At 32.1% G+C, this 26,586-nt stretch overlaps 1 protein-coding gene across 3 annotated transcripts; it reads left to right on the top strand.

The window, feature by feature from the left end:
• Positions 1-17,384: 17,384 nt before the first annotated feature.
• Positions 17,385-23,969, top strand: LOC133677629 (neutral ceramidase 2). 3 transcript variants are annotated; one of them, XM_062099745.1, is made up of 10 exons: positions 17,385-17,699; positions 18,077-18,432; positions 18,862-19,070; positions 19,803-20,159; positions 20,601-20,865; positions 20,973-21,228; positions 21,331-21,456; positions 22,243-22,306; positions 22,768-22,937; positions 23,214-23,969. In XM_062099745.1, exons 2-10 carry the CDS (start codon positions 18,098-18,100, stop codon positions 23,760-23,762), a joined length of 2,331 nt encoding a protein of 776 aa, XP_061955729.1. In that variant the 5' UTR covers positions 17,385-17,699; positions 18,077-18,097; the 3' UTR covers positions 23,763-23,969. The 3 variants fall into 3 exon arrangements, with proteins under 3 accessions (XP_061955729.1, XP_061955730.1, XP_061955727.1); XM_062099746.1 differs by having other exon boundaries at positions 17,385-17,703; positions 18,084-18,432; XM_062099743.1 differs by having other exon boundaries at positions 17,385-17,703.
• Positions 23,970-26,586: the final 2,617 nt, after the last annotated feature.

Raw genomic sequence — 26,586 nt, 5'->3', positions numbered from 1 at the left:
TTGGCATGGGTTGTTCCCTTCCTTCTTTGTTTGTTTTTACATGCTAAAAGTTTTTTTTTTTAAATTATATTTTTTATTTTTTATTTAAATTAATTATTTTAATACATAGATATTAAAAATAATTTTAATACATTTTTAAAAATATATTTTAAAACATAATTATAACTACACCCGACGAAATCAAGCTAAAACTAGAAGTGGGGAGGCGTCCACCACTAGTTGAAATGACACACTACCAAAACAAAACCATATTGACCGTCACGTTTTTTCTCAAATTTCTAGAAACGAAGTGCATTAAGAAAATAAAACTCCAGCAAAATACCATGACTCTAGATCATTAATTTCTATTTTAATTTTTAATAAATAATAAATTCATATTTTGAATTCTTTTTTATACTCTCTATAAAAGCTCTAGCGTTAAAAATGATAATTACCTTGGTCACCACTTTATGTATTGTTATTTTTTGAGGAATATATACCATTCGATTTTATGGGACTCTGTCAATAACCTTATGTATCATAAAATATATCGAGGAATGCGGTGATTACCCATAAATTGGGGGTTTATTTTTTTAATGACGGAGGGTAAAATTCACTCTTCAATTAGGCAAGCAAGCAATGTCACTCCATTTTTTTATAACCTCTCTTCCACTTTATGTAACTATACTAGATCATTTCGCCCTAGGGTAAGATTATATTTTTATTCAACACAAAAAATATATCTAGATATTGCTTATATTTTCTCTCGGTAAAAAAAATTAAGCTATATAAGAATTAATTTAGTGTATCTCAATCGTCTTGGTTGGTTCAATGATAACTTGGATGACTAGTAAAAACATAGTTTAACTTAAGATAAATATTTAAGATGAGATTTTTTTCATAAATATTAATACGACAACATATTAAAAAAATAAAATTAAGGGGGGGATAACCTCAAGTCAAGATTTATCAAACTCATGTCTCAAATCATGACATGAGAATAACATCATAAAAAATATATCAAAACAAACCACAAAACTTAATTTTCAATCAACCTAATATTAAAGGATAAAATTGAAAGGGTAAAATCAATTAAAAATAGAAGAAAAAAACTAGAGTTAATTAACTCATTAAATTCGCAGTCCAAGTTATAAATCTAGGATAACCCCATAAAAAATAAATTTTCAATCCTAAATCCATTTAAATTTTAATGATGAAATTAAAATTAAAAAGAAAAAAATATTATTCTAGTAAATAGTATTATATAAAGAGTAAAACACCTCTTCCTTTTCTTTACACCTTTAATATTTACTCTTTCAATAATAATTCGCATATTTTTTTTTATATCATACCAAATGCTATCTAAATATTAAATTTTACCCTCCTTGCTTGAAGAGCAAAACTCCTCTCCGAGAAGGGTATTGATTGTCTCCTCACCAATCCATCTTTCATAATTAAAAAAAAATTATTAACACCATCCTATAATTTAACTATGCACTAATTAATTAATTAATTGCTTTGATTATTTGTAATCACATCACAACAAGCAATCATCAAAGACCCTTTTTACTCTCATGACAGACCACAACATCAATTAAACTGAAAGCTTGATGACCTGTAGATTTTTAGTCAACCCTAATTCTAACTAATAAATTGTAGCTAAGAAGAAGATTTTTTGCACAGTAGTAATTTTTTAAAATGTTTTTATTTAAAAATATATAAAAATAATATTTTTTTATTAATTCAAAATGAATTAGAAAGAGTTTCACAGCAGCTAAGCCATCCTCTCCCTGCTTGTTTGAAAGTGTAGTTATTATTATTTTTTAAATGTTTTTAATTTAGAAATTTATTAAAAAAATTTAAATTTTTATTTGACATCAGCACATTAAAATGATCTCAAAACACCAAAAAATATTAATTTAAAATAAAAAAAAATAAAAAAAATTTTAAAACACTTTTAAAATACAAATATAAACAGGTATAATTTAGAAGATATGACACAATCCATATAATTTATATATACAGGGACATGTGAACAAAATAGTAATTCAAAACAGTAATTATCATATACTCGAGGGAAAGGGGAAGGGGAAGGGGAAGGGGAAGGGTAGTTAGGACATTTCACGTGAAACATTTTCTTCCTTTAAGTGTCCTCCGACTCGTTCTCTCTTTTTGTCTAGATTATACGCGGAGCGGTGTACACATCCCTTGACAGTTGACACTCCGCACCTCAACCAGAATCTTCAAACCGACACGTGGCACCTATTCTCAGCCTTCCATCTTCTTGCCGTACGCAAATTGATGACGTATACTTCTGCACCTCCATAATTTAGATCCGTTGTATTCCATCTTTAATTGCTAGGACGATGAGACATTACTCATCGCTGCCGTCATGGGACCCATTATAGTCTTAGCCCTTATTAAATTCAGCCGTTCCGGTAACTAGTTCAACCGAAATCTAATTTATAATAGATTTCATTCCAGATCAAACCCTACCAAGTTCAATAAAACTCTTATGGTTAGAAAAAACTGATATGATATTATTTCAAATAAAATAATCGATCCAGATTATTCAATGACTCGTAGATTAATCTCACAATACAGTGACTTAGCTATAAGATATCGTGTATTTTTGTGATTTAAAATTATTTTTTGTGTTTTTATATGGTTTTGATATCCTAATATCAAAAATTATTCTTTTAAAATAAAACAAAATATTATTTTAATGTATTTTCAAACGAGAAGCACTTTAAAAAATAATCACTACCATACTTCCAAACACTCACTAAGATGTAGTCAAATTCAACAAACATGGAACTCTTAGAGCATGTTTGGGAACGCGCTGGAAACCGCATTCCCTCAAATTTCAATTTTTTTACTAGATTTTTTTTTATGTTTTCAGATCTTTTTGATATGCTGATATTAAAAATATTTTTTTAAAAAAATAATTATTTTGATACATTTCTAAACAAAAAAGACTTTAAACCACCACCATTACTACAATTTCAAACACACTCTTATTGCAGGGATTGGGTCTAGGAAAAATTATACTAAGGTTTCCTCGTGTATGTCTAGTTCCGTGGTGCATCGTGCTATTTAAAAATACTTTAGAATGCATCAAGTTGATTTTTTTTTAATTTTTTACATCAACAAATTAAAATAATTGAAAAATCCTAAATATTTCAAGTCCAAAACTCTAATTTATAAATTGAATCAACATTGAAGGAGAAATCATCTTGACTTGCGAATAGAGGTTTGTCTTGGTGCGTCGAAACTACAAGCTGGTTTCTTGATATTATTGTTAACGTGAAGGAGAAATCATGGGTTCACTTCACTGTGATGCCATCACGTTGAGCGGGTGATTCATGCGTTGGATGCATTATAGTTATATTGTCGGAATCCACCTAGTTTCGTGTACGAGACGGTGCCTAACTGGCCAATAAAAAATGGGCACCAAAGTGAAAATCAACGCGGAAATTTGCAAGCTTGCACGTTGTGTCCTCTTGTGCTTCCTTTTCCGTGTCTTCGCCTACTGAGCTTGGCACTTGCGAGGACAGATCGGGGCTTGTTTGTCGTCTTCTTCCCCGAGAGAAGATTATTCCATTTTGGGAGGAAATTATATATTCTAGATGCTTTTAATTTGATTCTCGATAATTATACTATCATCAATCAAATATATTTTTTCCCAAATCATTTTAAAAATAAAACATTTTCAGAAAATAAAAAAAATCAAACCCTTTTACTGTTATTCTCTTTAGTGCTTGGTATTTGATATTTACGATGGTTTTGAGAATATGATGATTGTTGATTTTTAAAATATTTTTTATTTAAAAAAAATAATTTTAAATGAAAATAAATTCACCAACCCCGTTTGTAAGGTCAAAATTGGGAGCAATGGATGAGTAGCAACAGCACACATGCACTAGCTCTTGTGCGTTTGGCAAAGCTCACGAATCCTAAAAGAAGTTGACGGTCAGAGACTGACAATGACAAAATCCACCCCATGTATTTGAATATGAGACACTTGTTTTATTTTTTTAATTTTTTATTTTGGAAATTTGACTTAATTTGTTGCGGTGAAGAACCCAAATCAAGAGTGAATTTATGAAAAATATGACATGTTTTTTTAGGGTGATTGGCAGTATGGTAGTGGTTGTTTTTCAAATAATTTTTTATGCTGAAATGCATGTCAACGGTATTTTTTTATTTTAAAAAAATTATTTTTGATATCAGTACATCAAAACGATCCAAAACATACAAATCATATTAAATTTTAACCAAAAAAAATTTAATTTTTTAGAAATACGGTTTGCACCGCATTCCCAAATATATTCTTTTAACTTTTGCTGGTGTACATGAGAATGATACTACTAATTCCCGATTTTTGTTTCAATTAAAACCATACTTTAAAAGAAGTACAAAGCACATGAACCATCTTGAGATGTATTTTTTTTTCTAAATTAATAAATTTTCTAGACATTGACTTGAAAGTTTAAAATAATAATTAAAAAAAGAATTAGAATAATCTTCTCAAAACGACCATGTTTAAAATATTATCATAGCATAAGTGTTCCTTGAAAGTTGGTCCAGGCCTTCTTGGGATTTCAAATGGTCATTTTAAAACCTCAAAATACCTACTCATAGCTATTCAATTAAAACTGTTTCTATCATAAATAATTTATTAACGATGATTTAAAACTTACATGTTTTAGTGTGTTTCTATAGAAAAAGCATTTGCTTTGTTTTTTTTTCAATGTTTTTTTTTAATTTTATGATTTAATTAATATCATATTTATTTTTATTAGATTATCTTGATTTTATAATAAGAATCATGAATTTAACAAGTTAATTTATTAAATATTTTATAACTATACTAGGTATTTTAACTCATTAATTGGTTGTCACTTGAGATGATATCACGGGATTGGAGGATTCATTTTCTATACCCATCTGTTCATTTTTTTTCAAGCCTCCACAATATAGTGCATATTAGAAATTAAATTTGCAAATAATAAAGAAAAAATTCCACTAAAAGCTCAAATACATTTGCAAAGAGCATGTAGTAGCATGTTTGGGAGTATAATTATAATTATTTTTCATTCAGAAATATATTAAAATAATAATTTTTTTTATTTTTAAAAAATTATTTTTAATATCAGTACATTAAACTGATTTAGAAACATCAAAAAAATATTAATTTATAGTAAAGAAAAAAAATTTAAATTTTCTTTAAATTATTTTTAAAACGTAAAAAAAACATTACCGCAGCAGAAGGAACTATCACTAAATATTAACTTGTCTGAATGATTAATTTATAAATCATAGGATAGGATGGTAGAGATGTAGAACCAAGTTTTACCAACCTCTTGAATCATCGTAGAATGGTTTTCGTGTTTCAACCTCCTGTTTAATTTTTTTTTGTTTTAAAAAATCATAGTAATATTTTTTTAGATATTTTAGATATATTAATGTCTAAGATTAAAAAAAACAATTAAATAAATTATTTTAATTAAAAAATATTGTAAAAACATATTCTACATCGTGATACCCCACACACACATATAGATATATGTAATGAAATAACGAGAGAGTAATATAATACTGAAAATAAATGTTTGGAAATCATAAAAATAATAATATAATATTAATATATTATGATCTCACGATCTCAGTGTGCTTGTCCCATCGATACTCATGGAATCATGATAGACCACTATCACATTCATAATACTCCCACCCTCATTTCTGATCATGGATTTGTCGGCATCAAATTAAATTAAGATTGTGTTTTTTTAGTTGTGTTTACTAAGATTAATTACACATATTCTTGACTAATCCCACTAATCTTGAAATTAACAATTATATAAGTTTTTAATGGCTATCACTTGAACTACATCTCTTGTAATTAAATTGAGTTTTGATTCTTGTAAAAAATAGATATTGTGGCGGTTTATTTTTTATTTTAAAAATAATTATTTTTTAAAACTCATATTTATTTAGTATTTTTAGATCATTTTAATATCAAAAATAATTTTTTAAAATTTTTAAAAAATTATTTTTAATATATTTTCAAAAAAAAACTTTAAAAATAATTATTATTTCATCACTCTCAAATACTCTCAAATAATTGTTATTTACTTTAATTTATTGGAAGGAAGCATCGTATGCCGCACATAGGCTTTGGACAGATGGAAATTGAAACCTTGTGGAACACCACCTTTTGTTCTCTTGTTTGCTGTACACACTACACATGCAGATTAACCTCCTATTTGAAGGAATTGTTTGATATTATTTATTTAAAAATATATTAAAATAATATATATATTTATTTTTAAAAAATTATTTCTGATATCCAAATATATAAAAAATTAATTTTAAAGAAAACAAAATTTTAAATTTTACTCAACCTCTATTTAGAAATAAAAGAAAATAGGCAAAGACATATATATCGTGGCGTTGAATTACTATTTATTTTATATCTATCTTCATCCCTATGACCAAACATGATTATCCTGTACAGTTTTTTTCTTTTCTTTTAACACCATTATTATTTGGGTTATTTTTAAAAATATTTTTCACTCGAAAATATATTAAAATAATATTTTTTAATTTTTTAAAAATTATTTTTGATATCAGCGCATCAAAATAATCTAAAAATATCAAAAAAATTAATTTAAAGTATAAAAAAATAAAATAAAAATTAAATTTGTTTGAAAAACACTTTTAAAATACAAAAACAAATAAAGTTAATTAAAAAAAATATATCAATGAAAATCCACTCGTCAACTTGACGTTGCAATCACCGATGACAGCATTTTGCCATAAATATAGAGAGATGGGAAGAGGTAAGAAAGCACCACATATATAGTTGCCTTTATCAAGGGTATTATAAGATATAAAAGCATTGAGTTACTATTTCGAGAAATAAGACGTCTCGAGAAAAAAAAAAACAATGACGAAAACAGGAAAGATATGTCCTTTTATATATATCTTTTGTTTTAAAATAATAAAATATTACTCTAAAATTATTTCAAAAACACATTTATTTTTCATTTTTTTCAACTTTTACTTGTTTTCCTTGTTAATTTTAATAGATAAACCAAAATAACAAGCTTTTATACTTTTTAGGGTATATCCCTCGTACAGTTTTTTTCCCTTTAATACAATTATTCTTTATCCAAAACAAAAATATATTATCAAGCACCCAGAAAATCCACCCGTCAACTTGACGTTGCAGTCACCGATGACAGCATTTTTCCATAAATACAAAGAGATGGGAAGAGGTAAGAAAACACCACACTGTTGCCTTTGTCAAGGGTAACACAGGATATAAAGAAGATGGTCCCCTGGGAACTCCTTGCAGTGTCGGGCACATGAAAAATAGACAGCAAAATTCTGCGATGAAATCTTCTTGAAGATGGGAGGGCCGCTAGTTATTCTCACCCTTTGAAGGAAACAAACTCCTAACACAGGGAACATACAAAATCATAGACCTCAATTCCTCCACGATAAGAGATTTGCTTCGTTACAACTTCAACCATTCCAGGCAGAGCAAAATCTTGACAGGCGACCGACCACGATGACCCTTGCAGTGAGAGGTACAGAAGCTAGCCCTCTCAGCAATAACTTGAGAAGAAAACTTATTGAGAAAGAATGAGTCAGGAAAAGAGGCCAGGCTGCGTTGACATGCTTGAGTTGCACAACTGGACTCCTTTGGCTCTATGAAAAAACTCATCTGTAACTGATGCAGCTCTGCTTGTTGCACTGACTTTGCGCGATGAGCGCCTTCCTGTTAACAGCAAATTAGTCAGCACCATCATAAGCGAGATCGTTTAAAGCGGATGGAAGATAGTTATATATGTGCCATGGTATTAAAGTCTTGAATATGTCTCGTGACAAAACCTTGAGAATATCTAAGCCACCCAAGGGAACTCCATCGCATTCTTTGACATAAGCAGTCGTAAGATGACAGTAAGTGAAGTGTGTCAATGCAGCATCTAAAAGAATTACTAGTCACAGAATCCTGAGGCTCCAAAGCATTTCAAATCATGAAGCTTTAAGATATTTCTAATTTCTAGGAACCAGGTTGGTAGAGATGATATTATGGATTGAGATTTGATGATAATGGTTGTGTTTTCCATTCCTAACTAGAAAATTTATTTATCCATGCAATAAAAAGAGATTGTTGCTGCATTGGCACTGTTGGAGATTTCTTTTTTTTTAAAAAAAAAAAAAAAAAACTGAACCGTGGGGAATGGAACATAAACACTGACTAAACATGAAGAAGTTAATCTTAAAAACAAAGATGCGAAAGTCCAATGACCATGGAGTTTTCATCAACATCAAAGTTTTAAGGGCAGCAGAGACAATTTTAGTCAGAAATGACCCATACACAGTCCTCCATTCCATTATACTATTGTGCATATATACCTGTGCATTTCTCAACAATTTCAGAACGAGGAACTTTGGTCCGTGTTTCTTTATGAGATATAAACAGAACAGGGAACTGAGATCTTAGATACAGCTCCCAGACGCCAAGTTCAGGTGAAGTATCCTTTCCATCAATATTCCCATCTATTACAAGATTTAACAGTTTTACCGACGGAAAAATCCCATCTATTACAAGATTTAACAGTTTTACCGACGGAATTTTTCCGTCGGTATAAGACACATATTCCATCGGTAATTAATTTACCAACGACATCACCGATGGAAATGCTCCGTCGGTGAATCCTTCATCGGTAATTTTTTATCCGTTGGAAATAAAAAAATAAAATTACCCGCTTCAATGCGTTGGTATATCCCTCGGTAATAATATTTTTTATTACCAATGGATTTATCGATGGAATTACCGATGGAAATTCCATCGGTAATTCTGTCGGTAATTATTTAAAAAAATTTCATTTTATAAAATTATAAAATAATTAAATTAACATAAATCAACACTGTATAATATATACTCAAAATGCTTGAAAAAAAATAAGAAAATCAACTCAAACAAATTTACAACAAATAAATAAAATGAAAAAATAAATTCAACTAAAAAAATTCATTTGAAAAAAATGAAGTTACAATTGCTAAAACTTTAAAAATCCTATAAATAAATCAACTAAAAATTAATCTCATATGAAAAAACAAATCTCACAACAACATTTATACAATTATTAAGAACAAAAACAATTAAAAATAAAATAAAAAACAAATATAAAGGGTTAAAATATCATGAAAAAAAGAAGAAAAATCTTACCTTAATGTAGTTGCAAGTGAAGCTAAGGAGAGAATTTTTTTTTCGTAAAGCATATTAATTAAAAAAAACTAAGAGGATAAAAAAAGAAAGAAGAAGAAGACATACCCGAGCATGGAGAAAAAGAGAAGGAGATGAGGAGAGAAAAGAAGAGAAAGAAATAGATATTGATGTTTTTTACATATAGTGAAGAAGAAGAAGAAGTAGAAGTAGAAGAATAAGAAGTAGTAGAAGAAGAAGAAATAAGTTTGTCTCTTGTGAAATAAGGGATTCAGGCTTTTTATTGGGGCGCGTTAGCAACGGATTTACCGATGGATAATTGAATATTAATATTTTTTAATTATTTCATATGTAATTCCATCGGTAATATTTAATTTAAATTTTCGATTTCGTAAAAAGTTTTCAGAAACCGCCAACAATTACCGATGATTTTTCAGTCCGTCGGTGATTCCGTCTATAATATTTAAATGAAAATTGTAAATCAATTGAATTTTTTCAGAATACTGCCAAATAACACTGATGACTTTTCAATCCGTCGGTGATTTTGTCCGTAAACAACAACAATTAACAGTGCAATTGGAAAGTAAACAGTTCTGGAGCTCTCTGGAAAATACCGACGGATTTTGTCCGTCGGTGATTCCCTTTGTAATTGACATGATGAACAGTGTAAACAAGTTTACCAACGGATTTACCGACGAATTTTACCGACGGAATTTATTCCATCGGTAATTTCGTTGGTAAATCCTGACACGTCATCATTTTTTTTTGCTTTGTTTTAATTTTTTTGTCCCTCCGTAATTCCTTCGGTATATACCGAGGGAATATGTCCGTTGGTAAAATCCCTCGAAAATTTACCTACGGAAATATTCCCTTGGTATTTCTGTTTGTATTTATCGGTTTTCTGGTAGTGACCCTGATATGGCTCTGTTTCTCTAATAGTTTCCCTCTCCCCTATGAAAGTTTCTAGAGTTCCTATATATAGACATTGCAGCCTTCTATGGCATGAATCTTCCAGGTCCGAGTAGGACAACTTCCCTAACAACAACAATGGCCAACATGATCAATGAGAAACTCCTGAATCTCAAGCTCATCCAATACTTGCCTGCAAAAATAAGATTAGATCAAAAGTGTGAGTAAATAAACAAGGAAAGTCTTGTTTGGAAGCTCCTCTTCTGCTTTAAAGCTTTGAATCCATGTTGTAACCTATTTTTGAGTTCCCGCAAAAAACAAATACAAAAAAATAAAAAAATATATATTTAGAATAAATCAAAAAATAATAGCAATGAAAAGAGGATGCCAGAGCACCCAGAAAATGGCTAAAAATTGGTTGAGGAGGTTCAAAAATACAAAGATTGGAATTTGACAGTATATCATTGACTAATGAGAGCCTTGTTAACAAAGAAAATTCAAATTGAGAAAGAAAAGTCCAAAATCAAATGTTTATGGACTCAATTAAATTTTATTAAAGGTTTAATTGAATTTATGGACGGTTTGATGGCAAAAAAAATTGATTTTTAAGTCAATTTGGGCTTTAATTGGAAAAAATTAAAGTTCTAAGGTCAAGTTATAATTTTTAAGAGTTGATTTGGTCAAATTAAGGGCTTAATTGCATAAATATTGAAGTTTGATGGTCAATTAAGAACTTGATTGAAGAGATCTAAAACTAAGGACCAAAATGAAAAAACACGCAAATTGAAGGACTGATTTGAAAAAGTAATGTTTTGGCTCCATTTTCCATTTAAATGAAACGACGCGTTTTGGGTAAATCAGCGTTGTTTCATGCATTATTCACTAAAAAAAAAAGCCAAAACGGTGCCGTTTTGAACGGCATGGTGGGTCTTCTTCTTATTTCCATTTAAATGAAACGACGCGTTTTGGGTAAATCAGCGTTGTTTCATGCATTATTCACTAAAAAAAAAAAGCCAAAACGGTGCCGTTTTGAACGGCATGGTGGGTCTTCTTCTTCCTCTGGACACGCAGAGGCAGGGGAAGAAGAAGTTTCTCACCCTTGCAACGCCAGTATCTCCCTCTCCTTCCCCCCTTGCATAAATCCTGACATAACCCATACCCCTCATCTGTCGCCATGATGAAGATTAGACTGGGGAGCCCTGCGGGAGGCTGAGGCAACTGCACGGAGGCCACCTCAGCCACCCTATCCTGTCTATAGGATTGGACAGAGGTAGGGTAGCTCTCGCTTCCCCTATCTTATAAATGCCCCGTTCAACAGGGGAACCAGAGGGGGAAAAAAGAAAAAAAGAGAGGAGGCAAATAGAGAGAAAAAAGTGAGGAGAAGAACGAAAAACAAAGAGGAGGGGATTTTGATAAAAAAAAAACAAAGAATGAAAATAGAGAGAGGAGTGAACAAACTAAAATAAATAAAGAAAGAACCAGAAGGAAACATGGGTGGTTTGCAGCGACGAACAGAGAGGAGAGAACTGAAAAACAGGGGACATTTTGAGAAGAAAAACAGAGGGAACCGAGGGGCATATTTTTACGCTTGGAAGAATAGGATGAGAGAGAGGAGAGTGAAAGAACAGAAAAAAAAATAGAGGAGGAGGACAGTAACAGAAAGAAGGAGAAAGACAAAAGAAAAATAGAGAGAAGAGACGAACAGAGAAGAGGGAACGACTGAGGGGAGAGTGTCTTGAGAACGAGAGAAGCAGGAGGAAGAAGAAAGAACAGAAGCAGAGAGAACCGAAGATTGAGAGGCGAAGACAGAAACTGAGAAAAAGAGGAAAAATAGAAAGAATGGGAAAACATAAGAGAGAAGAGTAGAACCACCGTGACGTCACCGTCTGCAGCTGTGTTCTGCCACCTCCGCCGAGAGCAGCACCGCCTTAAGTCGCCGCCAAGTCTACTCTCCCCAGTTCTTCTCCTCCTTCCTCTTCTTCTTCGGCTCCGTGACCTCCACTATTCTGCAAAATGAACAATGGAGAGATCCTCCATTGTTTACTAGGTCGGGCAGCGCTAGCCCAGCCCAAAATGACTAGGCCAGGTCCGGCCTAGCAAAAAAAAAATCATTTTAAGAATTTATGATTTTTCCATGTATTTTTTTATTAATAACAGTTTGTGTTTTTATATTGTAAAGATACAAATCCGGTATTAAAATACTCAGTTTTCTCCGAAATGTTGTAAAAAAAATTATAAAACAAATAATGTGTTTTTGTTTTCATGCATACGACAAAGTCTCTAAAAAAAATCATATCGTATTTTAATGCAAAGAAAACTTAAAAAAATATATGTTTTAGCATGTCTTTTGACTTTAATAATCAATTTATTAAAGTCATGACAACCAGGCTAATATTTCAAAAATACCCAAAAATATTATTTTGTTTTCTTTTAATATCTGGGATTACAAACTTACATGTAAGACGTACTCCTAATATTAAAATCAGTTTCTTTAGTTGACATAGAACGGTTAGGTTTTACCCGACAAGATAAAAATCTCTTTACCGAGAAGAACTTTTCTTAAACCATAGACAGACCAATAATTAGAAACCATAACAACACCTTAGTATATATCAGACAATTAAACAATACAACTTACCGTAGGTAGGGCGTATTTGGGGTACTAATACCTTTTCTTTACGCAACCAGTCTTCGTGCCCGATCTCTAAGACCAGTTAGGCAGGGGCGAAGACAGGGAGGGCAAGCAAGGGCCTCGGCCCCTGCAAAGAAATTGTTTTTTCAGCCCCTCCCTTAACAATATTTATATTTTTAATCTAGATAATAAAACAACAAAAATTTTGACCCTCTTAATTTTATTTTTTGGTTCCACCCCTGTCAAGGTTCTTAATAACCAAAAATTAGATGGCGACTTTCATTCCTGCTTTCCACTGATAAAATATAAGAATTTATTATCTTTTCATATTTATCAAATAAATACTTTTATTCAAGAGTAGATATTATTCATCACCACACCACACACATCCAACACTTATAAAATAAGTTCTTGCCCCTTTCACACCGCCCCGCCCCGATAATAAAAGGAAAACCAACATTTGCATCTATACGAGGAAAACCTACCCACGCACTGATACGACCTCCATTTCCTGCTTTCTCCTTAACACAAACAAACAGATATCTTTATTTTTTTAATTACTTAATTAAATTATAAAAATTCTTAGTTATTGAGAGTGCAAAAATCGGATGTCAATTACCATAAAGTTTTTAATTTTAATTTTAATTTTAATTTCTTAGTTGGTAAGGAACCAAATCCGATGATCGAAGGCAATCCTTTCGTACATGACATGACAATTAACATAGAGAGAAAGATAGATAAGCTCCACAAGGCGGGGCCGGGTACCACTGATTGAGTGTTTTTTTTTTTTAAGAAAATTTGTACCGTTTCATTTCTTTTCTTCGCTCTGATTCAAATGCGTTGAATTAAAAGAAAAAAATAATAATATTTCCTCCTCCCTATTTTATTTGGGATAAATTGTGCAATTAGTATACAAAATGCAAAGAAATCGTAAATTAACACAGTAGCAATTCATTTTCATTGAAATAGCACCTTTTTTTTAAAAAAAATATATTATAGTTCACAACGAGGAGATATAATTGATATCTGTTTTTCAACAACATTAATTAAATATTATGATTTTGAACTATGATACAATTTAAATGATATATAATACCTATTTAAATATATATTACCTTTAATGTTAAGTAAATTAAAATATATTAAATTAAATTTTCTTACGCTTCCGGTAAAAACATTCTTAGATTGATATCTATCTTGCAACCGCAGAACAAAAATATCAGCGAGTCTAGTAGGCATGTATTATGACCCCTGCTTTCCATAATTATAGTCATACTTTACGTGGATGTCATCATCATGCTCTATAGGGATGTTATTGTCATAATATGGGCACTCAAGATGAACAGAAGATCTACCAACTTGCGTGTACGACATCCTATATAATGATACCTATTTTGATATGAAATTAGATAAGTTTAATGTACTTTACAAAAATATAATAATATATCATAATAAATATTTGTTTTGTTATTCATATGTTGTCGATTAAAACATGTTTTTTTATTATGGTTAGTCATTGTAAATGACACACATATAATATGCATGATTCTCTCTTGCATCTATCTCGTTGTGCAAACAAGTAGACATTCATCGACCACACTTGAATTTATATCTAGATGAGTTTGCTTCAACTAGAGGTCTAGTGTAATCACTCCATTCTAATTTGTCTGATAATTGATGGAATGACATGCTATATGTTGATCTATAACTCTAAATCGTGTAATGATCATCAACAAATTGTGTAAGGTCTAAGTGATTCTTAGCACAACTTGCAATAACATGTGAACATGAATGTTATAATGTCTATCATTTACCACATGTGCATGTTTTATCATTCAATCTTCATAATCACTACACATATAAATTGTGCAATTAGCATACAAAATCCAAAGAAATTCAATTTTTTTTTAGTGAATTAACATATTTTTGGATATTATAGTTTGAACAATGAAAATTAATATCGTGTTTTTGAATATTAACATTAATTAAATTTTATAGTTTTAAACCTCAACATTAATTTAATTGATATATAATTTTTTGTTGCTTGGGTCAACAAATTCTCACTCAAAACCAAAAAGAATTAAAGGATGGGCTTTACAGCTAATGAGTGTTTGGCTAGGCAGTGCAACCATCATTTCATTAAATTTTAAAATTTATTTTGTTTAATATTTTTTTTTATAGTTTTGAATTGTTTTGATATGCTGATATTAAAAATAATTTTTTAAAAAATAAAAAAATTATTATTTTGATGTATTTCCAAACAAAAAACACTCTAAAAGCAGCCGCTACCACATTTTTAAACCCCCCTAAATCATGAATTTTCAGCTTGACATCATAATTATAAGGGTAGAGTTTACCCAACTCAAGGCGGTGATTGCGGCTCAGGTGAGTTGACCACAATGTTTTTAAACCCGACCTGGTGGTTGACTCGACCCAAGAACTGAGTCACAGGTTTTGACCGGGTCACTTTCAATTTTTTTATAAATAAAACGACATTATTTTGGTTAAAAAATAAATAGTCAACGGGTTACAATCAGGTTTTTAACCAGGTCTTGCCGGATCAACCGGGTTTTTGACTTCCCTTATTTTTTTTATAAACCAATTTGGCTTTGACTTCAGGTCAGTCAGGTTTTATGTTGATCTTCTAAATGGAACCGAGTTTTAAAACTATATCAACCAAAGCTCTTATTTTTGAAAAATAGTCTCGAATCAATATTGTTTTGGGTTTTTTTTTTAAAAAAAAACTAAGAAGCCTGAAGCCTCAAATGATATCATTTTAGTAATAAAACGGTTTTTTTTACTAACTTGAATCAAGCTCTAGGTGACAGAGTTATCAAATTAGGATACGTTTGGGAACGCAGCTGCGGCTGCGTTTCCAAAAAAATTTAAATTGTTTTTGGCTAAAATTTAATATGGTTTGTATGTTTTGGATCGTTTTAATGTGCTGATGTCAAAAATAATTTTTTAAAAAATAAAAAAACATCATTAACATATATTTTTACACGAAAAATTATTTAAAAAATATCCGCAACCACACTGTTATTCACTCTTAATCAACAAGGTACTAGCTGGAAAGGTCGTCAGGCTGATCTGTAGAGCCAGATCTTACAAGTAGGGTTGATGTAATTAATTCCGAATGACACCGCCAGCATCATTGCTCGACTGGATTTCTGATAAATGCTTAAGAACCATGGCATGTGGACCATGGCAGCACTCAGTCTAGCTTGACAAAGACTATCCCCACCACTATGGTGTGTGAATGCGAGGGGGCTGGTGGCACTACGCCACTTCTGAGTGCCATAAAGTTGTTGAAATTAGACAGTTAGGGCTCATAGCGAGGCGGGTGGTGGCACTGCGCCACATTTGAACGCCATAAAGTAGCGGGCCATCCAAAAATATAATAAGAATTAATTTTTAAATCTTTAAAAAACACGATTTTAAAAACTATTCTAAACCGCACTAGAAATTAAACACTAAGGGCTCATCTCCTCTGTGAGCTTCACCGACCCCAACATTACAATTTAAATAGCTAGAACCTTTCTAAAAAAAAGAAAAAAATCAAAATCAAGAGCTACCCAACACATGACACGTGCACATTTAAGCATCCTCTCGTGATGAAGAAGCAAATCATTTCTTCTTCTCGATGGCACACTCAAGCCAATCCTCACTGCAATCATGAGATCCACCAAGATTGGTGATGCCCAAGTGCCTTGGCATACCCGAACCTGCACACTAAAAATGCAAAAAGCTAAAAGCGGTGGCGACAGGAAAATAAGAGTGTTGAGAAAATAAATCATGACAATATATTTTAGGTTGTAATTTAATTAATATAATCATCAAATACCTTTTCATTGTTTGATTATAACCATATACTTGGAATAAAAAGTTTGGTCTTCTTGTAGTTTTAAGTTTAAACCATGTAGTTGTTAATATGATAACTTCTGTAAACTTACATGATCGTTAACTTTAAAATCCATCAAATTAGTTAAGATATATACAAATTGATCCGAACATCCACATTAATAATAAAAATTTTTATTTTTAACGGTGGTACAACACCATAATACATGCATACTTGAAATTGGTAATAGAAACATGAAATTAATACAATATAAACAGGAGTACTCCAAAAAAAAATTATGAAATAAGTATATTGTTTGACCCAAACCAGAATCTAACCCAGTTTAAGATTTGAGTTATTGCATTATAAGATTAACTCGGACGTTATTATATCTGCTTTGGTATGTTATGTTTTTTCAAATAATATTATTTTAATTTCTTTTTTAATTCTTGAATCTTGATTTGGATGGATTTAAACTGGATAAATCAGATAAAAAAATCAACTCAATAAATCACCTAAATTTAACTGAATTAATATAAAAAACCAGTTGAAAATAAAAGTTAGAATGAATCGGATTCGGGCTAACATGCCGACATGCTTAACAAGGATCATGCAACTTAATATTAAAGAAATTAATCATGAAACTGTTCAAATCGGAAAGTCTCAATCGTGAGTTTTTGTCTTATATAACACGAAGAAGGTTCAAACTCCAGCCTTGAAATGGCCAAAACACGAATAAATTCTTCAACCTTTGCGGCTAGATCAAGAAAAATGCAGAAGAAAAACACGACACACTGCAGATAGAAAATCCAGCAAATAAAAACTAAAATAAAAATAAGCCCAAGCAGGAAAGAGTCGAGTTGCTAAATAAAAAACTAAGGTTCCCATTTGTACTTTCTTCCTTCCGGCCCCACAAGGAAGGGAGAAACTTGGGTGTTTGTCACTTTGTTTCCACTCTCTGCTCTCTCTCTCTCTCTCTCTCTCTGTCTGCTGCATATGCATACAAATTTATGTATATATATGGATGTATGTATTGATCCTGCTATCTTGCTGCTACAACCACAGCAGAACTGAAGAGTTATAAATCTCCCTCTGTCGGTAATCCAAGCTTTTCTCGTATTTTAAACAACTCTTTGTTGAATTATTTTCATTTAAAAAAAATATATTATAATAAGGTCTCTATATTATATTATTATGCAACGCGGTTATAACATTTCCCTCTTAAATAAAATAAATATCTCTCCCTTTTGCATTAAAACTCTATCATAATGTCGTGATTTTCTTTAATTATCTACTAATTACTTTCACTAATGGAAGGAAATTACTGTTTAAATTGTCGACCATTTTAGCTCTAATCATGAGGACTTCCTTGCACAGAATCTCCCCTTTGTCTTCTTTAACAATGCCTTGGATCTTCGTTTTGAATAATATTCAGAGTTATTTTCACTAAGCACTTTTTTTCTTGGTGAAGGATGCAGATTGAGTGAAGGCGATGGACATTTTTCCGAGAGGGTATAGTGGGATATGGCTGCAAATTGCATCCGTTTGGTTCTTGGTGATGTTAATGCAGAATTTTAGAGGGAGTTTATCAACTTCCAATTACTTGATTGGACTCGGGAGCTATGACATAACAGGGCCTGCAGCTGATGTCAACATGATGGGGTATGCAAATACGGAACAGATTGCTTCTGGTGTTCACTTCAGGTTGCGAGCTCGTGCATTCATTGTGGCTGAACCTCAGGGGAGCCGTGTTGTCTATGTGAACCTTGATGCTTGTATGGCTTCGCAGATTGTTACTATTAAAGTTCTTGAGAGATTGAAAGCAAGGTAGATTCCTAATAGTGTCTTTTTATCGACCTTTTTTTCTCAATTTTTTTTTGAATTACTAATATGCTTGTAAAATAGACAAGAACCAAATTTCAAGTATAAATTAACATGGGGTTTATGAGCATTGTTTAGTTTCAGAATTTTTGGCGTTTTATATGCTATAGAATTTCAAATAAGCAGTTTGAATGACCATGATGTTTTTGTTTATGCCAACACCAACATCAATGCATACACATTGTCTTTAGAGTTTTTTTGGTAGTTAGGGGAGAGGTTTTTGGTTTGTTTGATTAGAGTTTTGATGTGAGAGGGAAGTTGTTGGTGGAGGTGGGCACTAGCCCTCTCTTTGGGTCATCTGTGAGGTTGCTCCTAATGTTAGTGCTGCGTGACCAAATATCATATCATATTATATCTTCTCTGTTTTCTTTTTAGGTATGGAGGGCTTTATACAGAGCAGAATGTTGCCATTAGTGGTATCCACACCCATGCCGGGCCTGGAGGCTATCTGCAATATGTTGTATATATTGTGACTTCGCTTGGGTTCGTTCGCCAGTCTTTTGATGTTCTTGTTGATGGTATTGAGAAAAGCATCATACAAGCTCATGAAAATCTTCGGCCAGGGTCAATTTTTGTAAATAAAGGTTGGTAGGATGACTTAAATACTCTTTGTTGCATTGCTGGTTGACCTTAGCTGCTTCCAGTTCTTTATTGATTTTCTTGCCATCGAAATCTTTATTTAGTAGCTCAATGTCATCTAGCAGAAAGGAAGAAACTGAAATACCAGAAGATGGTGATAAATTTAAGAAGCTTTCTGCCTTTTCATTTTCTCGGAAAGCAGACGCTGAATAATTTACTGAAGTTTGTGTGTCACTTTTTTTTTTCAGAGGCCTATTGTTCTTTGACTCTTTCATCTCAGTATTTTTTACCAACCTTCCACTTTGGATTGTCTCAAAATGTTGTTCACTTCCATATAGTATTTATGGAGTTGCCATGGTTTCTTAAATAGAGTAGTTAGAAGAAGCGAACATGAGATTGTGGAAAGGCAATTATGGAATGCACATATTTTCCAAAGAGTGAGAACATAATTAGTGGTTACTCCCTTGAAAAGTTGGATCACCAAAGAGTAGCCACGAGACGTAGAATGGAGGGAGTATAATTTTATTTACTTATGGAAGGGACGACATGTTGTCTTTTTACTATAGCTTGAACATCCCACCAGATTAACCTCTGCGTCAGGTTAAGTAAGAGTTGTAGGGTTAAAAGTTGACTGACCAACCGTGTCACATTTCCTTTCCTGTTCTTTTTACTGTTTAGATATCTTCGTGCTGGATTCCAAGAATGTAATTTATGATATTTTAATGATTGTTTTGCAGGAGAGCTGTTAGATGCTGGTGTAAATCGCAGTCCTAGTTCTTATCTTAATAATCCTGCAGAAGAGCGGAGTAAATATAAGTATGATGTGGATAAAGAAATGACCCTAATAAAGTTTGTGGATGATGAGTGGGGGGCAGTAGGTAGTTTTAACTGGTTTGCAACTCATGGAACTTCAATGAGTCGTACAAACTCACTGATAAGTGGTGACAACAAAGGAGCTGCTGCACGATTTATGGAGGACTGGTTTGAGAAAAAAGGCCATGTTGAAAATTTGGATAGCCAACATGCTAATAAATCTGGAACTGCAAAAATCCCTCGAAGAGTCTCAAGCATAGTTCCTAGCATCAATGAGAACCGTAAGTGGACATCTTTCGTCGAATTGTAATAAATGTATACTGTTAAATTCATGTATGAGGTAACTACATTTTTTATCTCATAGTTCCATTGTAGTTATGTATTGGTAGCATTGACATCTCAAGGAAGATAAACTGAAACTAATTCTATTTAGCCTGTGGTCTTAATTTATCTGAAAATGGGAAAAAAAATTAAGGGCACGTAACTAGGCCAACTGTCAAATGACTTTTCAAATTTTATACCAACCTTACACTGGCCAAGTGTGTTGTGCTTTGACTTCGAAATGCAGACTATTCTGCTCCACATCTCAATGCAAGTCCAACAAAATGGTAGTTTGACTAAACTGCCACATAGATTCATAGTTACGGACATTGCACATGATTTTATATTTTTGTAGGAAATAGAAATTTTCATGTTTATGGTAAATAATCTTTCTGTAACAGGTAAGGAAGCGATGGAATTTGCCGCCTCCTTCAAATCTTCTCAGGGGCAACCTGCTACAAGGTTTTCGAGTGTTGCAAAACGGGTCAGAAACTCTTTGAGGCTGGCTGACAGGCCCCAATTTGTATCTGCATTCTGTCAAACTAATTGCGGTGATGTAAGTCCCAATGTTCTTGGTGCATTCTGCATTGACACTGGACTGCCTTGCGATTTCAATCATAGTACCTGCAACGGGAAGAATGAACAGTGCTATGGCAGGGGCCCAGGGTATGTACTATAGCAGCCTCTGTCTCTCTTCTCTATCATTTATTCAAACAATATTTTGGTGTTGGTTACCATTGTGGATTTAACCATTCTCCATGTTCATTTTGCAGTTATCCTGATGAATTTGAGAGTACAAGAATCATTGGAGAAAGACAATTCAAAAAAGCTGTCGAATTGTTCAACAAAGGAACTGAGCAGCTGAAAGGGAAGGTTGGGTACCGACATGCTTATGTGAATTTCTCAAATCTTGAAGTTGCACAAGGCAATGGCGTGGTGAAGACATGTCCTGCAGCGATGGGTTTTGCTTTTGCTGCTGGAACCACCGATGGACCTGGAGCTTTTGATTTCAAGCAAGGAGATGACAAGGCCAGTATAAAGAATATTCTGTTTTATCCAGTACCTATAGTATTTGAAAAGGGAATTCCTTAATGGCAATTGTGTCTTTTGTTCTACTTGGAACTCTTTCAGGGCAATGCCTTCTGGAGGTTGGTGAGGGACTTTCTGAAAACACCAAATCAGGAACAAGTCGATTGTCAGCGTCCAAAGCCTATCCTGCTTGACACTGGTGAAATGGACAAACCGTATGCCTGGGCAGTGAGTATCTAATTTGATTTGCTATTATTATACATTGGAAGGAAGCCAATTTAGCATTACTGTATGAGAGTTTCACTAGATATGCAAGTCAAAAGCATATGCATTTCGTACGGTAATTTTTCTGAATTGTAAAATAGGGAATACCAAGTCCAAAATGGTAAGACCTGATTCTATAAGAAACAGAAAACGACTTAGATTTGCCCCCAGAAGAAACACAGACTGTACCTTTGAAGTGTTACCACACTTTTCAGTAATGAAAGGACACATTGACCATTTAATGAAAATTGAAACATCGAGTGTGTTTTTCTTTAGAGAAACAGTGCTATCTTGTGAGTGGATTACACCGTGTTTAGATGTTTTATGGTGCTGGGATGTATTCTTTTGGAGCATTGACTTCCTGATTGATGGAGATAGAATCATAAGCATGGTGCTCTGTTGCATATCCACAGCTCAGGCATGTAGTGGGCTGAATCTAGCATATTTCCTGGAAATACCACGTATCATATCAATATTTGGTGACTGAATCTGCATGTAAATAAGGCATGTAAGTTTTCTTCAGCATATCTAGGAGGTTCATATGGAGAAAAAGTTCCTGGTGTGATATTTGGCCTTCTTATGCTTTGTCATGGTTTCATAGATTATGTGATTAAAAATGTTGAGGTTTTGTTCGATGCTTTTAGGTGGTCATAAAGCATTTTGGTTACTTATGAAGGAGTTTTATTTTCCAAGCATTTATGCACAGAAAATGGACTAATTTGATGCTCCCATGGTTCTATTTTTATGCAGCCTTCAATACTTCCAGTTCAAATCTTGCGGATAGGACAACTTGTCATTCTCAGTGTACCTGGAGGTGGAAACGTCTTTTTAGTTTTTTCTTTCTTTCTTCAGAGAAAAGCTTTCGATACTAATAAATCATACATACAGAGATGGCATTTAGTACAGTAACATGATGGAGTGGCATCATGCACTTATATAGCACCTTGCATCACTTTGCACATCTGTTTGTTAGGATTTTTTTGCATGTAAAACCTTTTCTTTCTTATCTTTTATCTTCTAGTAAGCTGCTCTTCCTTAACTCCATCTAATATCCTTTAGTAAATAGCATGTAGAGCTAGAGAGAAAATTGGGAGATGAAGATTTTAATGACACTAGGTGCGTTGGTAAATGGGTAGTTATCTATGGAAAGCTGCAAAGACTGAAGAGTATTTTGCATCTTCAAATCAAAATCCACATCAACAACTCGTATATTTTCTATTTCGTATTAATCTCAATCTCAGTGTCTTGTATTTCTAATGCTATTTTTCCATGCAGAGTTCACTACCATGGCTGGCAGGCGCCTTCGCGATGCTGTGAAGATGGTTCTCACTTCAGGAGCTAGCAAAGAGTTCGGGAGAAATGTTCACATTGTCATTTCTGGTCTGACAAATACGTATTCACAGTATGTGACAACCTTTGAGGAGTATGAAGTGCAGAGATATGAGGTCTGTCATTCTTTTCCCATTTTTCATAATCTCATTCCAAGCTATGTTAATCACTGACTGGAGTTAGATTTTGTCAGTACAAGTTGCTTCATGCTTCAGACTTGATCCAATAAAATGGTATCAGAAATAAGGGTGTTTTTGATATGATGAAGTTAGTTGCCAAAATTTATTCATCCTCTTATCGACTCATTGCTTTAAAGTTTCAGATTTAAGAGATTATGAAAATAAGTTTAACGGATTTTTTTACAATTATGTCTGTGCTACTTCGTTTGCCAGGGGGCCTCCACTCTTTATGGCCCACACACACTCAGTGCCTACATTCAGGAGTTCAGGAAACTAGCTGCAGCTCTCATCAGTGGCCGACCTGTGGAACCAGGTCCACAACCCCCAGATCTCCTTGACGAGCAAATCAGTTTATTAACTCCAGTTGTCTTAGATTCAACCCGTCCTGGTGCAAAGTTTGGAGATGTTAAAAGTGACGTCCCTTTAAACTCCACCTTCAAAAGGGGTGACATGGTTACAGTCACATTCTGGTCTGCTTGCCCAAGGAATGACCTGCTGACCGAGGGCACGTTTGCTCTGGTTGAGATTCTCCAGGGCCAGAAGACATGGGTTCCAGCATACGACGACGACGACTTCTGCCTGCGGTTTATTTGGTCACGGCCTTCAAAACTTAGTCCTCAGAGTTACGCAACCATAGAATGGAGAATTCCGCAGTCAGCAGTCTCTGGTGTGTACAGGGTAAGGCATTTCGGTGCTGCGAAGGCACTCTTTGGTTCAATCAGCCATTTCACAGGCTCTTCGAGTGCGTTTGTAGTAGCATGAGGAGGGCAATATATGTAGTAGTTAATGCTTGTGATCTTATCATAAGAAGCCTCTGATACGACATCCAACACAGCCACTGTCGCAGAACTTACATAAAGAAAGAAAATCCGTGCCAAGAAATGGAAATGAAAAACTTCCAAGTAAAATATAATTGTATAAGAACATGCGGGCTGAGTTATTACATTATATTTCAAGGGAGTATAAAAATTAGTCTGCATACAAATATTATTTTAATGTGTTAGTATCAAAAATAATTTTTTAAAAATAAAAAATATATATTATTTTAATACATTTTTATATAGAAGATACTTTAAACACTTTTATTACAATCCTAAAAATCCCTTAGTATTTTGTTGCTTTTGCGTAGTGTGATTTGAAATTTTGAATGATGATTTCTTCGTTTTTTCTTGAACAAATAAAAATATTAATATATACAAAACATATTTTAAAAAAATTAATATAAGAGTTAGTTTTTATGACTTCAAAAATAATGATTATTTCTAATTATACAATACAAAATACAAAAGATAAATTGTAATGTTCAGGCTTGGAGCTAGGGTTGGAAGATAGGTTAAATTTGAAAAGAAATGTGGGGGGCAAATATCTGAAAAGAAGAGGTTAAATTTGAACTAGTAAAATGAAAGAGTATTAAAATGAATGTTTGAAAAATCAGAACCAAAGACAACGAGCCTCAGGCTCAGGATAGCGAATTATCCTTCACATGTAAAAAAAAACGTAGGTTTATTCTTTTTATTATTCGATTTTGCAAGTAGTGAAAACTTTTGTGGGCAAAACCTCTTTTTAAAGCCCTCAGTATATAAAGGCAATAGAGATTAGAGTAAGAGGAGATTGGGGAACGTGCTATTATGCCTTGGACTGATACAAGTTTCCTCCACCATACAAAAATAAAGATGCTAAAAGTGACACAAGTGTTTCTACAAAAAAAAAAAAAAACTATGATGTTAATTTGATTGAATTTAATAAACCTGATTAATTCAAATAATATGATTAAAAATACAAAACAAAAATAAATATGACAATGTAAAAAAAAATTAAAAAATCCTGACTCGATCTCATATAGGTTAGCATATCAAACTGAATAAAATTATGAAACTTAATTATTAAATAATTTAATGTTGAAGGCAAAATTATTAAAGAATTTAATTAAAAAAAGATATGAAAAAAAAAATTCAACCACTCTAGATTAACCTATTAACTTTGTGACTATAGGCACATGATTGGAATAACCTTATCGTACTATAGAGATATTGCTCATTAGTCATTGCTGAGTTGGTTTTCCCATTTAAAAAGCCATAACAAGCAAGAAATTCATTGAGGATAAATTCAAATTGTTATTTTATTTTATTTTATTTTATTTTATAATTAAATCACCATGTCTTCCTTCAGGATTATAACATTGACGAGATTCTGGATAATCTCTTACTCTATCCAGTCAACCTCATAAAATATTGTGCAAATATTTTAGCCCATTTTGACTAAGTACTCTTGAATTATAGATTACATCTCACTTCAAAAAGTTACTCTTGAATTATAAAAATATCCTCGAAGGCTTCGATCATCCATCAAGGATTTACATGCAACAAACTTGCTGCATAAAACTCAACAAAGAATAAAAAAAAAAATATCAAAGCTAAATCTTTTGACTAATGCAAGGTAGCCAACTGTTGGTTTTTTCAAAATATTTATATGCAGTGGAAATAATAAATTTAATTTTTTTTAAGAATTTCAAGAATCAAATTAAATAGATCTAGAGTTGTTTAGAGTTTATACAAAAATTATACAAAAATCAAATATTTTTTTAACTTTAAATAATTGTTTCAAGGTTGAGTTGTACCAAATCACAAGTTGTCAAAGTGTTCAGTTTTTAACGGTAATTCACACAAACCACCAGTGAAAAATCTCTCAAACCCTTTTAAGTGAGAGAGATTATTATACTTTTTAATGTTAACTCTTTTCTTTTGTATTTAGGTGTTTCTGTACACTATCATCTAAAACATTCAAAAAATAAAAGGCATAACATTTTATTTATAAGAAAATCTAAAATCCCTATAAATTATAAAATATCAATTTGTCCCTTAAATAATATCATATATATTATTTTAGAATAATTTTAAAAATTTATTCACTCAAGTCCATACTTAATTTTTTTTTTTGTCTAGAATTGTAATCCCCTTATTAATTACATTCTAATTCTCAATTTCTAAAATTTATTTACAATTAAATTACACTTGATTAATCATCCCATTTTAATTTCTGACCAATGGTTCTTATGTATGTAACCTGTTATGTTCTCTAATAAGTTGACCCAAATATAAATCATAATCTTAAAATTTATTATCAATTCAATATTTAATTGATTTATATTTAAAAATCAAGTACAATATCTTTCAACCTGTCACGATCCCCCAAATATTAAGAAAATTATAATTGGTTTGACTTAACCTTTCAGTGACTAGTTTTTCAGTGTTATTATTATCCCTTTATCAAAAATGCTCTAATTTAAACATTATAGCATAGAGTATATTGCTTTGTTAAATCATTTTAGTTCTCAACACTATAGTCATTAATTCTTTGAATAAGAATTGAAACTTTTTTCAAATCTCTTTCCTCTTTGACCAATGATTTCACAATCAATACTATTTGAAAATAAATGATTTTTTTTTTCTAATTCATCTAATGTGATGAATCCTCTATTACTTACTCAAATACCTTTATATATTTTATGTTATACCCAATATTTACTTGTTTGTTACCCTTAATTAGGACATCGTGTTGTTAAGATCAAAGAATAGTACTCTCTATA

Source organism: Populus nigra, chromosome 17, assembly GCF_951802175.1.
Source record: "Populus nigra chromosome 17, ddPopNigr1.1, whole genome shotgun sequence".
NCBI classification, from domain to species: Eukaryota; Viridiplantae; Streptophyta; class Magnoliopsida; order Malpighiales; family Salicaceae; genus Populus; species Populus nigra.
This window is presented reverse-complemented; position numbering and strand designations above follow the sequence as displayed.

Excerpts from the sequence above, each read along its gene's own strand:
- LOC133677629 (XM_062099745.1), top strand. The coding sequence starts at position 18,098 with ATGGACATTTTTCCGAGAGGGTATAGTGGGATATGGCTGCAAATTGCA. Across the intron at positions 18,433-18,861 it reads CTTGAGAGATTGAAAGCAAG|GTATGGAGGGCTTTATACAG; the intron begins GTAGATTCCTAA and ends TTTTCTTTTTAG. Across the intron at positions 19,071-19,802 it reads GTCAATTTTTGTAAATAAAG|GAGAGCTGTTAGATGCTGGT; the intron begins GTTGGTAGGATG and ends ATTGTTTTGCAG.